At 37.8% G+C, this 16,099-nt stretch overlaps 1 protein-coding gene across 1 annotated transcript in view; it reads left to right on the plus strand.

Moving 5' to 3' along the window:
• The window catches only part of Slc13a1 (solute carrier family 13 member 1), an 84,453-nt gene that overhangs the window by 31,832 nt on the left and 36,522 nt on the right, over window positions 1-16,099 (plus strand). The window contains exons 4-6 of the mRNA XM_027390000.2: window positions 2,157-2,344; window positions 2,974-3,031; window positions 3,113-3,161. Coding sequence (XP_027245801.1) covers window positions 2,157-2,344; window positions 2,974-3,031; window positions 3,113-3,161 — 295 coding nt within the window. The remainder of the gene's footprint in view (window positions 1-2,156; window positions 2,345-2,973; window positions 3,032-3,112; window positions 3,162-16,099) is intronic.

A 16,099-nucleotide genomic window follows, 5' to 3' on the forward strand; every position in this document is an offset into this window, starting at 1 on the left:
ACTCATGATGGTTTCTTCGAGTTCCATCCATTTGCCTTCGAATTTCAAGATGTTATTGTATTTCCCACTGAGTAGTAATCCATTCTTCAGTTGAGGGGCATCTAGATTGCTTGCCCGTTCTGGCTATTGCAAATAATGCAATATGCTATATTGCAATATGCAATAATGCTATGAACATGGTTGAACAGATGTCCTTGTATGAATGTGCATCTTTTGGATATATGCCTAAGGGTGGAATTGCTAAATCTTGTGGTAGACTAATTCCCATTTTCCTGAGGAACCACCATACTGATTTCCAAAGTGTCTGTAGGAGTTTGCATTCCCACTAGCAGTGGAGGAGTGTTCCCCTTTCTCCACATCCTCTCCAGCATAAACTGTCATTGGTGTTATTGATTTTAGCCATTCTGACATGAGTAAGATGATATCTCAGAGTTGTTTTGATTTCCATTTTTCAGATGGCTAAGGATGTTGAACATTTTCTTAAGTGTCTTTCAGCCATTTTAGATTCCTCTATTTAGAATTCTCTATTTGCTCTGTACCACAATTTTTGATTGGATTATTTGGTGTTTTGGTGACTAGCTTCTTGAGTTCTTTGTATATTTTGGAAATGTTGCCATAACTGGATGCTACCATGTAGAAGACTGCAGATAGATCCATATCTATTGCCATTCACAAAACTTAAGTCCAAATGGATCAAAGACCTCAACATAAATCCAGCCACACTGAACCTCTTAGAAGAGAAAATATGAGGTACCCTCAAACAAATTGGAACATGATACAGCTTCCTGAACATAACACCAGTAGTGCAGACACTAAGATCGAGAATTAATAAATGGGACCTCCTGAAACTGAGAAGTTTCTGTCAGGCAAAGGACACAGTCAACATGACAAAATAGCAGCCCACAGAATGGGAAAAGATATTCTCCAACCCCACATCTCACAAATATATTTCTATATAATATATTTATTGTGTAAATACAGTGGAATAGTATCTCTTCCTCTTGGCTATCATAGAAATCTTTTTCTTGATTATCTGGTCATTGCTCCAGGAGAGAGGATGACACACTGCTCAGTAAGGCAAGACTCCTGTCTGTTACATCACTATATGGCTCTTTCCACCAGCAAAAGCTATACATGATGCTAATATGTTTTAATATGGAAGAGCAACACATTTTACAGAAACTATATATTAAAAGTTTTCATTCCTTAAATTAAGAATTACTTCTTGTTCAAACAGATTTCTAAAATGTTTTATATTGTTTCACACATAGAAAGTATTCACCATGCTCAAGTCTGAAACATGGTACAGAATTGTTTATATAGATCTATTTTCAAAAGGAAGAGGTTCTCTAATTGACACTTCATAGAAATATCTGCTTCTGGGTGATTGGGGGGTCTCCTACCAGATCAAACTTCCCCCAAGTATTTTTTGAAAATTTATAGAAATGGTTTAAGTCCAAAAGTCTTAGATTTGTTATTTTAAGGATAAATTACTCTATTTATAAGAGAAGACAAGTAATAAATCTAATTCTTGACAACAGGAAGAAATGCTAGGTTCAAGAGAGCGTAAATAATAGAATCTATAGAAAAATTTGAAACTTCATTTTGTCGAGTGATTGTAACCATTTTTTCCACCCACTATTTATTGAACCAGGAGAGTGAATGAATGAATGGAAAGCTTATAAATATTAATTCCATTCCTGGTTCTGTTTGCTGCACATACTAACAAACAGAGAAATGGCCAATGGATGAAATAAAAGCAAGGGACTCTCATAAGTTGGTTACACTTTTCATCTCACTTGTGTCTAAAGACAAGCAGCCATTCATAAAAAAGTACTCAAGTGTTAGGTTATCACTGCTTTATACCAATTTGCAGTTAGCTGTAAATTTAATCCTTCATCTTGTTTTGGGGAGAATATTCTCCTAGTACCCTTAAAGGGATTTGTATCTTATTAACTCAACTCTTACATGTTTTACTTTGATTCTACCATTCTATCTACTCTCAGAGCCCACCCCCCTCATCTAGGAAGAAACTTTATCTTCTGTGTTATTAAACACCTACTTCCAAATCTTCGAACAATGTCCTCTACAGTTGAATATAGAGAGCTACATGAGCTAGACAGCACAGCTCCACACTAAAGACCCTCTCATTGCAGGCTGACGTTGGGGTTCATGAGCAGTACTGCCTTCTTATCTATGTGGCTTAGCAACACCTCTACTGCTGCCATGGTGATGCCCATCGTGGAGGCTGTGGCACAGCAGATCATCAGTGCTGAAGCCGAGGCCGAGGCCACTCAGATGACTTATTTCAATGAATCTGCAGCCCATGGACTGGAAGTTGATGGTATCATGTATTGATATGGCCACAGTGGGGTCTAGTCGTTTGGGCAGTAGGAATAAATTCAAGAAGGCTGGGTTATATTTTCAATTACATATGCACAAATGCAGGACATACATTTAGCCTCACTATCTTTGTATCCCAGTATCTATCCAAATGAATTCTACAAATATGTTAATTTAAATTAACTGCTGAATATATTCTCTGGCATAAAGAGGAAGGATGCCTTTGTACCCTCCAGCCAGTCCAATGGAACACTGTCATATCCTTATCAGTAGGCATCCAGGTTACTTTCCTTTACCTGAATGGCTTACCTGCATCAATTATGTATCTTTAATTCCTATATCCTATATAGGGTACAATACAGCATAAATACCAACACTGGTATTTCTTGCTCTGATGAACTGCTCTGATGCAATGGAAGATGTTACAGGATACTTGTGCTTATAAAGGAAGAATGTTATATTGGTATAATGTGAATTTTTTACTTTTAATTTTAAACTATGCTTTCATCTTCTAATGCATACATACACATACATACACACATGCACACAAACACATTCATGCACACACACATGTAGACAAAATGATAACTCCTTATTTAAATTGTTTTTTCTTCATTTAATATTTTACAGAAACTGATATTGGACAAGAAACAAATGAGAGAAAAGAGAAAACAAAGCCAGTTCCAGGGTAAAGACTATTGATATTTTGATAAGGATTTTCCAAATTACATTTTAATGCAATTACAAACTGGGTCAATTTGTGTTTCAGAAGCAGCAATGACACAGGGAAAGTTTCAAGCAAGGTGGAGACAGAAAAGGTACATTACATTTGATTCCTTCTAAATACTTGTACATGAATTACATTAGAACTGCAATTGGATACATACGTATTATATAAAATTACTTTGTATGACTAAGTCCAGGTGTAGTCCAATGGTTTCATAAGCCCTTTTGGATAGACATCCAGATAAGAATTCTTTTAGGGTCTGTAAACCAATATCACTACTTTTGTCCTTTTATTAGTATCTCAGTTGGCAATTATACAACTGAGTTTAAAGAAACACAGTTCTACTTGCATAAATACTCTCTTCATTCTTACTAGATCTTGTTGACCTGTTAGACTGGTTTGCATTAGCATCATCTCTGTTTCTGCAGGTTGTGGACTTAGAATGCATTTTTTCCATATAATTACAAGTGATCGTGTAATTTTAGTGTTGCTATCGCCATTACAAATTCACGAGTGGAATTCATGAGTTGCTTCTGTCAAACACAGGCAAGGGAGCTGTGGCTGAAGAGAGGAAGGAGAACTTAGTGAATGGCACCACATAATTCATTTCCTTAGAATAAATCAGTATAAAACATTACACTACATTGCACCAGCAGCCGAATTTTCCAAGACTGCTGGGGAAAAAATATCCTACTTGGAAATAGTCCTACAGTAACCATGGCATTAAGAAGAGGAGAGCAAGCCCTTTTGGGGCTGTAAGCTGCATTAGCATGCAGCTCAATGGGAAAGGGAACATTATTGTTGTTCATAGAAATTTCGAGGAGAGAGTGAGTCCTATGGAAAGAGAAAATAAATGCAAGATGAGGCTTAAGCCACTAGCTGTGTATACACAAGCCTTTTTAGGAGAAAACTTCATATATATTTATGAAATGCTATTATCTTCTAGGATAAGAACTATTCCTTATAAAACATTAAAAATTAACAGTGAGGCAGGTGTGTCAGGGAAGCATACATTGGAAAATGAACTTTGCACATGCTCATGAGAACTTGCAGGTCTGAACAGAAGGAATAAAGGATGTGCGTATATCCAATAACATGCTTGGAGACATCTTTAGCAAGCTGGGTTTCTGGCACCATGCCTAAATTTTGAATTCAAATTGATTTGCTATCAGTTGTGCCCTTGGCCTTGTAGGGAGAGATGTTAAAAACAGACTGTTCTTTGTTATAATCATCTCAGAATCTAGTGAGTGTAAAACAACAAACAGACACAACAAAGCTACAACAAAATTTGACCAGCGGTGCAACCTTCCAAAAAGAGGCACATGTCGTTTAATATGGGGATGTCATGGAGGAGTAGGAGGTAGAGATGCTTGAGTCTGAGAGATGGCGGTCGGTATGAGCAGAATGCAAATTCCTTGACTTTAAGAACTCATCTACCTTATTCTAATTTTGACCCCGGGATATCCCCCAACCTGAAACAAGGTAGGTTATTAAATATTCTAAATATTCACCAATCCAGGAATGAGCAAATCCGAAGCATGAAAGTAGGAGAGGTGCTCTAATCAGAGAGCATGTTCATTAAAAGGGCAACTCAGCAAAAGTGCCAGCCACCCTGCTCTGTAGAACAGGCGCTAGAGATGAGGGAAATGATAGGGGACGTTCTCTGAGCCTCCAGTGCAGGGGCGGGATTCTCGAAGAAGCCCTGGAGCTAGCAGGCAGCATGGCAAATTCTGCTCTGGGAAACCTTCTCTGCTAACATTGTAAAAGGCAAGAAGTGGGTATGGACCCTACTGTTTCCTGATTAATCAGACCCTGGGGCTGAGAAGTTTATAGAAAATGTCTGTGCTGTTCTAAACTAAGTGAGGGTAGAATGGAATACAGTGCATTGGGATGGGGAACACAGAAGTAGAAAACCTTTCCCGTGGAGAAAAGTAAGATGGTTGGAAGCATATTGTAAGCAATAAAGACTGATACCTACATTAAGGAGAGAGAGAAAAAAAAGTTTAAGTGCTGGTTCTACGGTCTCCTCAGACCATAATACTAATATAATGAAAATATGTGTGTGTGTGTGTGTGTGTGTGTGTGTGTGTGTGTGTGTGTGTGTGTTTGCTGTAGAATGGGCTATTAGAAAAAGAACAAACATGACTGTATAGATAGAATATATTTTTATTTATTCTTTGAAATTTTCATACATTTATGTAAAATATTTTGATCTTATTACCTGTCACTTCCCCCTATTCCTCTTCCCTCCCAAACTCTCAGACCAACTGTGTCTCTTAACCAATTTCATACTCTCCATAAAAATAAACCATTGAATCTTATTAGTGCTGTCTATTAGCACGAATGTAGGGCCACTCAGTGGAGCTGGAAGTACATTGAAGAAAACTCTCCCTTTCTATCAGCTATCAACTGCCGAGAGTTCCTCAGATAGTGGTTGACCTCATGAGCCCTTCCCACACTGATTTTGGAATTTTTACTGGCTTGATCTTGTGCAGATCTTACATAAGTAGCTACAGCTGTTGTGAGTTCCTGAGTTAAAAACACTGTTTCACGACAGTCCTCCCTAACCTCCGGCTCTTACTTGATGTTCCCTGAGCCTTTGGGAAAGAGGGTGTGATAAAGATGTCACATTTGGAGATGAGCACTTCAGTTACTTATGCTCTGCCCTTTGACCAGTGGTGAGTCTGTATTAACTGTGGTCCGCTGGGGTGGAGGAGCTTCTTCAATGAGGGATGAGAAGCATACCCATTTATGGGAATTTAGAAGGCCACTGGATACTATGTCTATTTAGCAAAATAATAATAATAATGGTAGGTTCTTCCTTACAAGCAAAAACTGCCCAGCCAGGCCGGTTTGGTGTACCACTTATCAGTTCTGTCCTGTGAAGTGGGCTTTAAATTCCACCAAAAAGTGGTTGGCCATTCCCACAATAGATACACCACTCATAACCTAATGAACATACCTTGTCAAACTTGGCCATTGCTCAGCTCCCAGGGTTCACATCTGGGTAAGACTTGATGACTTTTTCCTCCCCCACCAGCTTTGAATAGCACCTTTTGCTACTGTGAAAACTAGCCAGTAGAAAGGAAGCTTCCAGGTCATTATCAGCTTGGTTTCTCCATGTTCTGTGCCCCAACTGTGTTGTATCTTCAGCAATAGGGTTTTATCTTCAAGTTCTGTTTATTTACCAGGAACAATGACTATCGAGTGTAATGTTTGGGAGGTCTATGACATGCCTCTGACCAACAAATCACAGGGAGCCACACATGGCCCTGGGTTCTTTTTTTGATAACCTATTGTGTCTTGAAGAGCATTGTCTCCCTTTGTAGGGCAACTCTAAACCCCCTTTAAGACTTATTTTTATTATATTTAATTATGTATAGGTGTGTTTCTGGATTCTGTATATAGATATGTACACATGAGTGCAGGAGACTGAGGAGGCCAAGGTATCATGTCAGATCCCCTGGAGTTGGAGTCACAGAGAGATATAAACTACCTGATGTGGGTATTAGGGAAAACTTGGATCCTCTGCAAGAGCAATGTGTATTCTTAATTGCTGAGCTTTATCTCCTGTGTTCATTTATGAACACACACAGAGCGGAGGGGGGGGGAAGGCTTATAAAATAATAGGTTTTCATGTGACCTTTCAAAACTCCTAAGTGTTAGTTTTCCCTTTCCCACCCCCTTATCAGCCTTATGTCCCACCCCTCTCCACTTTATCCATACCCTCCCAATTATTCCACTTTCTGCCTTTATATCATATGTGACCCACTGTCCCTCCCCTTAAAAATATTTCTTCACTACCTACCGACATTGCCTTCCTAGTTTCCTGGCTTCTATAGGCACTCAAAAATAAAACCTAAAAATCCAAAATTATTATGATTCTTAGCAAATATAGCTCTCTTTTCAAGAATAAACAAGTCACATGGTTTATATAGCAATTATAATGAACTGTAGCTGCTCCTCATCAGGTTTACATTAGACAATTTAACACTGGCTGATTATATGGATGAATTTATACCTAATTCATCTAGTTATGAAACAGAAGAAATATTTGAGTTCATAATGTTTTGTTTGTCTTCATTCTTCATGAAGTAGATAGGGTGTTCTGTTGATTAAAATAAACCCTGTATAGTTTGACATTGAATTTTATCTACAAGGCATAAAGATATAAATATTACTGGAGATGATGATTACAATGGGCTGGAATTGAGGGTGATTGGTATTCAGGTGCCCCTTGGGTTTCAAGAACAGATTTAATAGTGCTCATATCAAAGGGGCATGTTCCTATGCTGTATACCTGGCAAGGGAGACTTTTTTTTCCCACCAAGTTCTGCTTTTACTGTAGGGCAAGGTGTGAGCATTAACAGGTGTCCTACTGATACCTAGAATGAAAGAGATGTGTAAGTGGATGGCTCATGACTTCCACACAGCTCTCTAAACACACCTGTAATGTTTTTAGAGACAGGAACTGGAAAGAGAAATGGTGACCCCAAAGACCACTGGCATCCATGAGGTTGAGATTTCTCAGGTTCCGTGTGATAGCTAGAAGACGAAACATACTCAGAGGATTTTCATGAGAAATGAGTTCTAAGCATCCCAAATTGTAGTCACAAAGGAAGAAGCCACAGGCTTTTTTTTTTTTTTTTGCCTACACTGTGAGCATGAGCATTATTCAAAGAGATAGCTCAGAGTTTTATACTCCCTTAATCTCTAAACCTTCAGGCATCTCTGGATGAACAAAATTGGAAAATCAGTGTGTTTTTATGAAAAAATCTAGATAATTGTTTTTCATCCATTTAATATAACTTTTTGTTCTTCAAAGGTAAAAAAGTTTAAGAGAAAAATATCCTTGAACAAATTCCATCAAGCTTTTAATTTGGTGTTGTTTTGTCTGGGGGTGAAAGTCCTTACAGTTGAAAATTAAATTCTAGAATACAACACTTCTTAATACTTGCCAGGAATTCAGAGTCTGGAAAGCATGGTAATAAGCACAGTTCTTTTTTATATAATTTTTTATTTAAATTAGAAACAATCTTATTTTAAAAACCAATCCCAGGTCCCTCTCCCTCCCATCCTCTTGTGGCCCCAACCAACCCCTCCCCATCCCACTCCCGATCCACTCCCCAGAGAGGGTGAGGCCTTGCATGGGGATCATCAAAATCTGTCACGTCAGTTGGGGCCCAGCCTAGGCCCTCCCCTGTGTGTCTAGGCTCAGAGAGTACTCCCTCCATGGAAGAGTGCGGACTCCCAAAGTCCATTTGTACACTAGGGATAAATACTGATCCTCTGCCAGAGGCCCCATAGATTGCCCAGGCCTCCTAACTGACACCCACGTTCAGAGGGTTTGGGTCGGTGCTATACTGGTTCCCCAGCTGTAAGACCGGGCTCCCTGAGCTCCCACTTGCTCAGGTTAACTGTTTCTGTGGGTTTCCCCAGCATGGTCTTGACCCCTTTGAATAAGCACAGCTCTTAACATTAGGAGAGAAGCACATTTGTTCTTCAAAGCAAGGCCAGAGCCATTTAGAACCCCTGGCCCTAGACTATGAAGTTGGTACTCTAAGTTACATTACAGTGGCTCTATAGACACCAGCTGCTTCATTACTCTCCCACCATCTTTGACCAGGAGAAATTCAGTCACCAGGGTCATGACTGTGCTCAGTTCTCACTTGACTCAACTTAGACACCTCCTCCTCCTATGGATGAGAGATGGTGTTTCCAGAGGAGGTGAGCATGGACAGAGGGGATGACCGTCCACTCTAGGAATTGCATCCTCCATCTATGAGCTCAATTTAGATTTATTTATTTTTTTAATCTCAACCAAAATATGCAGTTCCAGATCCCTTGGTGGCTTTATGTCATTGTGTTTCAATAAAACATTTTAATTGTTAAAGTACTGTTGATTATATTATTTTCCTAGTAAATTTTTCATTGTATAAATTATAAAAACATTATTGAGCAGAGAACATAAACTCAACCATATTGAAAGCATTTGTAGGTTAATCTAAGTTACAAGAAGCTCTGCACAGTGAATCATTCTTTGCTCCTTGGGAACAGGAGCAAAGAATGTACATCATCCTAAATCAGGTGTAAATATACTTGGTTCTCAATTTGGGTTTTTTGTTTTGTTTTTGTTTTTTGAGCCAGGGTTTCTCTTTATTGTTTTGGAGCCTGTCTTAGAACTTGCTCTGTAGACAGGCCTGGCCTCAAACTCACAGAGATCTGCCTGCCTCTGCCTCCTGAGTGCTGGGATTAAAGGCATGCATTATCAGTACCAGACCCTCAATTTGTTTTTTTTTTGAATATATTTTGAGTATAAAATATTCACAGCTTATACATATCTGATAAAGGAATAGAACCTTCTAAAGAACAATAAAATAAATGACACGTATTCACCAGATTTAGAAATAATGATTAAGAATTTTGGAAATTTCCATGAACCTTTTATCTGGTTCTGTTTCTCCTTTAACAGTCACCCCTATGCCCTGGCAAAGACAGCCGTAGTCCAAAATTGTGTGCTCTTCTTGGTTTTCCTATGTGTATGGTTTTGAACACTACAGCAAATATCCAAAATACAAAGGGTTTCAAGAAGATTGAAATAGGCTGCAGTAGTGGTTCCTCTACCAGAATGACCTTCTCTTTCTGTTTTTCCTGTACGTCTGTAACTCTGCACTGAAGCTTTTAGTCCATTGTCGCTCTACTGTCTCCCTCATTCTGGACTGTAACTAGCAGAAACAAGAAAGAAGAAGACAAATGGATTCTTATGCTTGCCCTGGGCTTAGAACTCTTCAGATTGTTTCTATTTCATATTTAATTGATTCTAGTTTACTGCAAATAAATGCAAACATGCAGTTATTCATAACGTCATTTATTTTCCATACTATTTCTGTGTGTATCTTTTGCCATTTCTAATATATTTCCCTTGTGCTTTTAAACATTAATATTTCTTTGAAGTCTATTTTATTGGTCTCACAAAGTCAGCCAAGTTTAGAACCAAATTATACTTTAGAAGAGGGTATTTTGGTATTGAATCTCTACTTTTTTGTTTGATACAAAGCTACTTGCAATTCTAGAAACATGGTTTAGTAGTTATGGATTCTCATAGAAGCCTTTGGACAATTTTTTTTCTGTAAGAAGTCAACTAACTATCAGTCAATTTATCATTATTTTAAGGTAGTCTTTTCTCCTTGGTTACTTTAGAGGTGTGTGTGTGTGTGTGTGTGTGTGTGTGTGTGTGTGTGTGTGTGTAAGATGGGGAGAGAGAAAGAGAAGAGACAGGGAGAGGGAGACGGAGAAGGAGAGAAAATATGTGTGTCTTTAGAATACTATCTGATGTTGATATGAGTATATTCTTCCTGAGTCTGTGCTGTCTCTTACAAAAGCAGTCAACTGTCAATCTTCATCCCCATCTTTCTCATCGGATCACCCTCCAATTAAACACATTAAATAACCTTGTCTCCTAAAATTACTGACATCTCTTTTGTTTTCTTCTCTGTCTTGTGGATTATTTACAAATAATTTGGGGGAAATCCTCCCACAGTTCAGCAATTCTTCTTTAAGCTATTTCTGTTTCATTGATGGGCCTAGACACTAAGTTTTAAATTATGTATTTGTAACCTCATTTTCCATACTAATATTTCAAAGTTTTCTAAAAAGTCATTAATGACTAATAAACTTACTTGTATCCTGTATTTATTAACTTTATTTTCTGGTGCCTTTGTTGGTCACTTTCTGACCATTTTTGTTTTCTGGTCCTTCTCATGCTGTTACCCAATTTTCTTGCATGTTTCATACTTTCAAATGTTGAAATGCTAATTTTCCTTGAAATCTCCACAGGAAATTCTGAGTTCAGGGTTGCAGCTGCCTACAGGAGTTTTCAATTACAGTACCATATTTCCCTTAACATACAAGTTAATGACAATTTATGCTTTGAAGTGCTTATGACAGGAAATTTCAGGATATTTTGTAGTTTTCTTTAACTTAACTTGACATTTCATTCTCTCTACAGAAGTTATAGGCATTATGAATGTTTTCCTATACTCATCTCCCCACACAGCTGGCCTTGGGCATTTTCCTCCATTCCAAATTCCCTTTGTAACATGATAAATGAAATCTCTTGAGTAAAGTCAGACACATTACTCCTTTATATTAAACTCACTTGCACTTTGTTTTATGGTTAATACAGATTTCTCCTTTCATACATTTTAGTGAGATATTTTTCAAAATGATGTTTAATGTTTTTAATTTAAAATTGTTAAACAAGGAGTTTGATTTGTTTTGATACTAAATAGATAGTATGCCATTGTCTGTATATTGTGTCAGGCATTTTACCACTACTGAAAAAACATCTTTTATCTAGCACCATACATGTTTTCCCTTAGCTACAAAATTGCAAGGGAAGCTTCCAAATATTTAGCATTTAACTTAATGCTAGTTAAGTTTGTAAGTAAATCATATGCTATGAAAAATCATGATCTTTTTAAAGCATTTACTGAAAAATAGCATGTTTTCACAGTAAGAACCTCCATGCTCTGAATGCTAAATTTTAAAAACTCTCCTGTACACCTCCCTGTTGCTTTGCAAACTGGTATTCCCATTTACAACATGAAACAAAGTTGTTTAGTAGCCCTGAAGGATGGAAACCCTAGTTCAAAGACTGCTCTTGATAATTTCTGTGTTATTGAAACTCTGAGTTTCCCATGTTACCTCTGACTAGATCTTCAATAGATCTTCATGAAGTGTCCATCCCAGGAGTTGGAGAAAGAACTCTCTCTTAGCTTTCATCCTACTCACTGGCTTATTAGTTCCGTGCTGTGACTTCTTTGCAGAAACCATTTCCTTACAGAAATTATTTCAAGCCATATGCACATTATGGAAAGTCAAGCTTAATTAAAACTAAATAACAGTATCTGCTATCCACTGAACTGAGCACATGGAAACTCACTGTGCAAACAAAATGAGGCTCAATGTTTTTATACCTCTGTGCCTTTGAACTTCCAATCTACCTCCCCGTCATTAGTTTTATCATCTGCTGACATATGGGATACAAAGGCACAAAAATTAATCTGCTCATTCATTATTAGTAAAGAGTGATTAATTAAAACAACAGCAGCTAAGGGATAGCCCCAAGGTAGTGCATATAGTAAGCATACATTCTACCAGTGAGCTGCATCTCCAGCCTAATTTTCTCTGTTATTTCCAGACAAGGTCTCACTAAATTGCCCAGATTGTCCTTGAACTCATTAATTAATCAGAGACTTTCCTACCTCAGCCTTCTGGGTAAATTGCTGTCCTTGAACTCACTCTGTATAACAAAGACCTTCCTACGTTGTTGTTGTTTTAATAGAAATATATCCATCAGAACTTCATTGAAATTACCAGTTAAACAGGCCAGTTTACCTCAATTCGATTTGAATCTCCATTCAAATAAGAACAAGTAGACTTTTCAAGGCACAATTACAGTCAACTGTGAAATTATAATGGGAAGGGCTAACAGCAAAATCATTCCAGAAGCTAGAATGCCAGTGGGTATGTGGGAAAGACTTGGTTATCTGTGGAAAGGAAATTGAAAATCAGCACTGAAGAAAACTAGTGGAACAATTTGTGTCTTCTTCGAAGTATTTATGTCAAAAGGGGATAGGCTTAACAAACTTGGCTCCTGAAGTCATTAAATCTCCAAATATCTCCCCTCAAATGCACATAGGATTTGAGCTGCTCCACATAGGTGCTAGCTGCTCCTCCATCAACAAGTGTGATCTTTGGATATGGCAGCACAGAGAATAAAGAGAATCAAAGATGGCTCTGGTCAAGGGAGGGGAGCACAGTGAGACTAAGGGCACCAAGTGAAAGCTCTTGCCTTGGATACAGGGAACCTGCAGCTCGGATGCCCTCCAGGAGAGAAGGCAGTTGAGACCTGCTTTCTATTCCGCTGGGGCCAGCATTCTACTCTAATGCCTTCCAGCTATCAACAGACAGCAGTCCAGGAAGGTCTTCCCCAGGGAATGCAATCAGTACAACAGAATAAACAACAACATCCTGACATTAGAATTTTCTGAGAAGAGACCTGCCAGTGAAGCTCACAGCCAAGAGCAAGTCCCCAAGCACACACATGCAGAGCTTCTGAGCAGCGTTTCACTACCTTAAACATGAGCAGGCAACCCCAAATTTCTATATGTCTGAAGAAAGCCTGAGGCATGATGAAGTTGCAAACAAACAAAGAAATCAGCTATGTGCAGGAAACAGTCAATGCAAGAAGACGAAAACATGGGGAAGGAAAACATCATTAATATGTTTAGAGAGGTAAAGGAAGAAATTGCATTTGTAAAATATAAGCCGCATTCTGGAGAAGAGAAAGAGGAGACAAGAATATAAAATATAACAATATACAATGCAAATAGATGTGCAGCGTATAAATAAAAAGTAAAGATTTCAGAACGTACTGTAAAGGGAAAATTCAGATGATGAAATATGAAGAAAGAAGAGCGGGAAAGTAATAAGAGACTCATGAGAAGGGTAGAGAACAAGCAGGGGAAGAACTTTGAGAAATTCAAGAGAAGAAGGAAACATGTATCATTAGAGTCCTACTGATGGCAGTCCAGGTGAAGCAGACCTCACAGGGCTGATCTCATTTGAAATCTGAGAGCTCAGAATATAAGTGGGTAGAAAGAGGGCTTCACAAGCTTCCAGCTTTCAGAAAAGCAAAGGGAATGGGGGCTGATTCCTCTCGAAAGGCTTAAAAAATATGAATAGCTGAATATTCTGCTCTATTTACACAGAACATTCAGAGACAGTAGAAAACCAAACTAGGTTCTAGGTTCACTCTCTAGTAAAAAGAAAGAAATGGTAGTGTGTGCACACTAAAGTGAAAGCACATATACACAAAAAGATCTGCTGGATTTTAAGCCAGCCCACTTAGCAAGAACTAACAGCCTTCATAATCATGACAGCAATGACTGAAATATAAATAGAAGCCTTGATGTGTTCACTGCATATTCAGTCAATTAATGTATGTGGCCTCTCGAGATTATTGGTTACCTCTTGGTAATTCATACACGTACAATTTCAACATTCAAAGTTAGAAGTGTACATCTTGACCCTGACATCCACCATCATTGCCACCAGGAGGTGTCACAAAGTGGTACCTAGGCCTGACGTTTCTGTCTGATTTGTCCATGATTATGTCACAGATTTCTGCATTTGGTCATGACTGAAACTATTTCAGCTAGTCAGAAAAGTTGTAAAAACACTAGGAAGGTCTTAGATGTCATATCTCTGTATGTTAACTAATAACACTACTGTATGGCTGGTGTTGGAATTTGGTCGAAGTCTTAGATGTAGGCTTAAAACCTTATATAAATAAAGAAAACTCCATTGGAAGGCAGGGGCTAGTGAAGAGGAAATCACCAAGAGGGAAATAAGCTGTAGGAGCTGTGGCTTCAGTTCTGTGGTGAATGGCTATCACAGTTATGGCTTATTTCATTGTCTGAAAATAATTGATGTTTGTTCCATATCAAATATAAATATCTGCCTGCTCTAGTAGCTTTTACATGTTTAAAAAAAACCACTTTCTTATAATTACAGGGGACACAAAATATACCAAGAAGGCAGCAGATACTATGATTACATGATCAAGAAATACCATTATTAATAATTTGGCATAATCCTTTTAGTTATTCCTAGTCACCTACGTACATGTGGATGTACTTATATGTTTGATGACACACATCAACCTGTCTATGTAATTTCACAGAAGTCTCCTTTACCTTATGATATGACATAAGCACTCTCCCATTTGAAACACACCCATGACACAAGAGTAACCTGGACAACTTAGCACAAGGGTATTTCTGGCCACTTCATACCTCATATTTGTAGATGCTTCACATTTTATTTTAAATCCTTTTCTTTGAAATTCTCGTATTCGTAGTCTCCTCCCTCCATGTCTGACTCAGTAGAAAGCAAACATATATGCAACACTCACCAAAATCCTCCACTAGGAAGCCACAGAGTGCTATCTCATCCCGTATTTGCAAACACATATCCTTCTAGGCAGTGTCTTACTGTCTATTCCAAGTGATTTAATGCAGTTTCTTCTTGTTCTGGATTGGTTCTAGATTCAAGTTATTATCTTAACAGGACACCAAGGATTAACTTGCTGTGAAACTTTCTTTTTATTCATAATTCCTGCATTAGCAATTGGCTCCCCTTGCGTCCTGGTAATGGGTTGACCTCAGTCTCCCATGCCCATTACAAAATGACAATAAATCCCAATTATGAAGCTCATGTTCACTAGGATGGGAAAAACATGAGTCTCCCAGTCTACAACAAAAACATTCTGTTAAACCTTTGTCTGGTGTGATCATTTATAGTACAGAACTACTTATTGTGGAATTGAAATTGACCATAAACTTTTCTGCCCGTCTAAATCCACCATATCTACACAAATATCAGTGTATGTGATCGCACTGGAATTAATGCTGTTTTTATATTCTTTATGTAGAAAAAGACTATAGCATCTCAGTATGAAATTATGTTTATCACAAACCAGCCAGTGCATTTTAATCATTATGTTTATATATGCAAATATTTGCAGTTCATCTTTCATATAAAAATCTATATTTTATTGTTTCAAACCTGTAAGCTTTCGTGTCAATGGGGAATTGACACGTGTAGACCTATCAGTTTAATAATGTCCAAACTATACATTAGTTCCTGGACTTTTGGATTTTTTTTGTAGTAAAAATATTTAATATGTAAGCCATACATTTCAGGTTTCATTTAGTTTCACTTGTGAATTTTTAATGAATTTTTCCGTAGTTTACATACCCTTTTAAATAGAAAAAGTCACATGGAAGACACAAATTATTTCCATGTAGAAAATATAAGGCAAATACAGTCTTTAAATTCGTTTCTTTTGGGTGAAGAGTAGATTCCTAGGGGGGCTCACCCTTACATTAATTAAAAAGTAAAAGGCAAATTATAGTCTGTAGTACTTGACCTTGTCATACTAAATGCAATTTCCACATCTGT

Source organism: Cricetulus griseus (assembly GCF_003668045.3).
Source record: "Cricetulus griseus strain 17A/GY chromosome 1 unlocalized genomic scaffold, alternate assembly CriGri-PICRH-1.0 chr1_0, whole genome shotgun sequence".
NCBI lineage: Eukaryota > Metazoa > Chordata > Mammalia > Rodentia > Cricetidae > Cricetulus > Cricetulus griseus.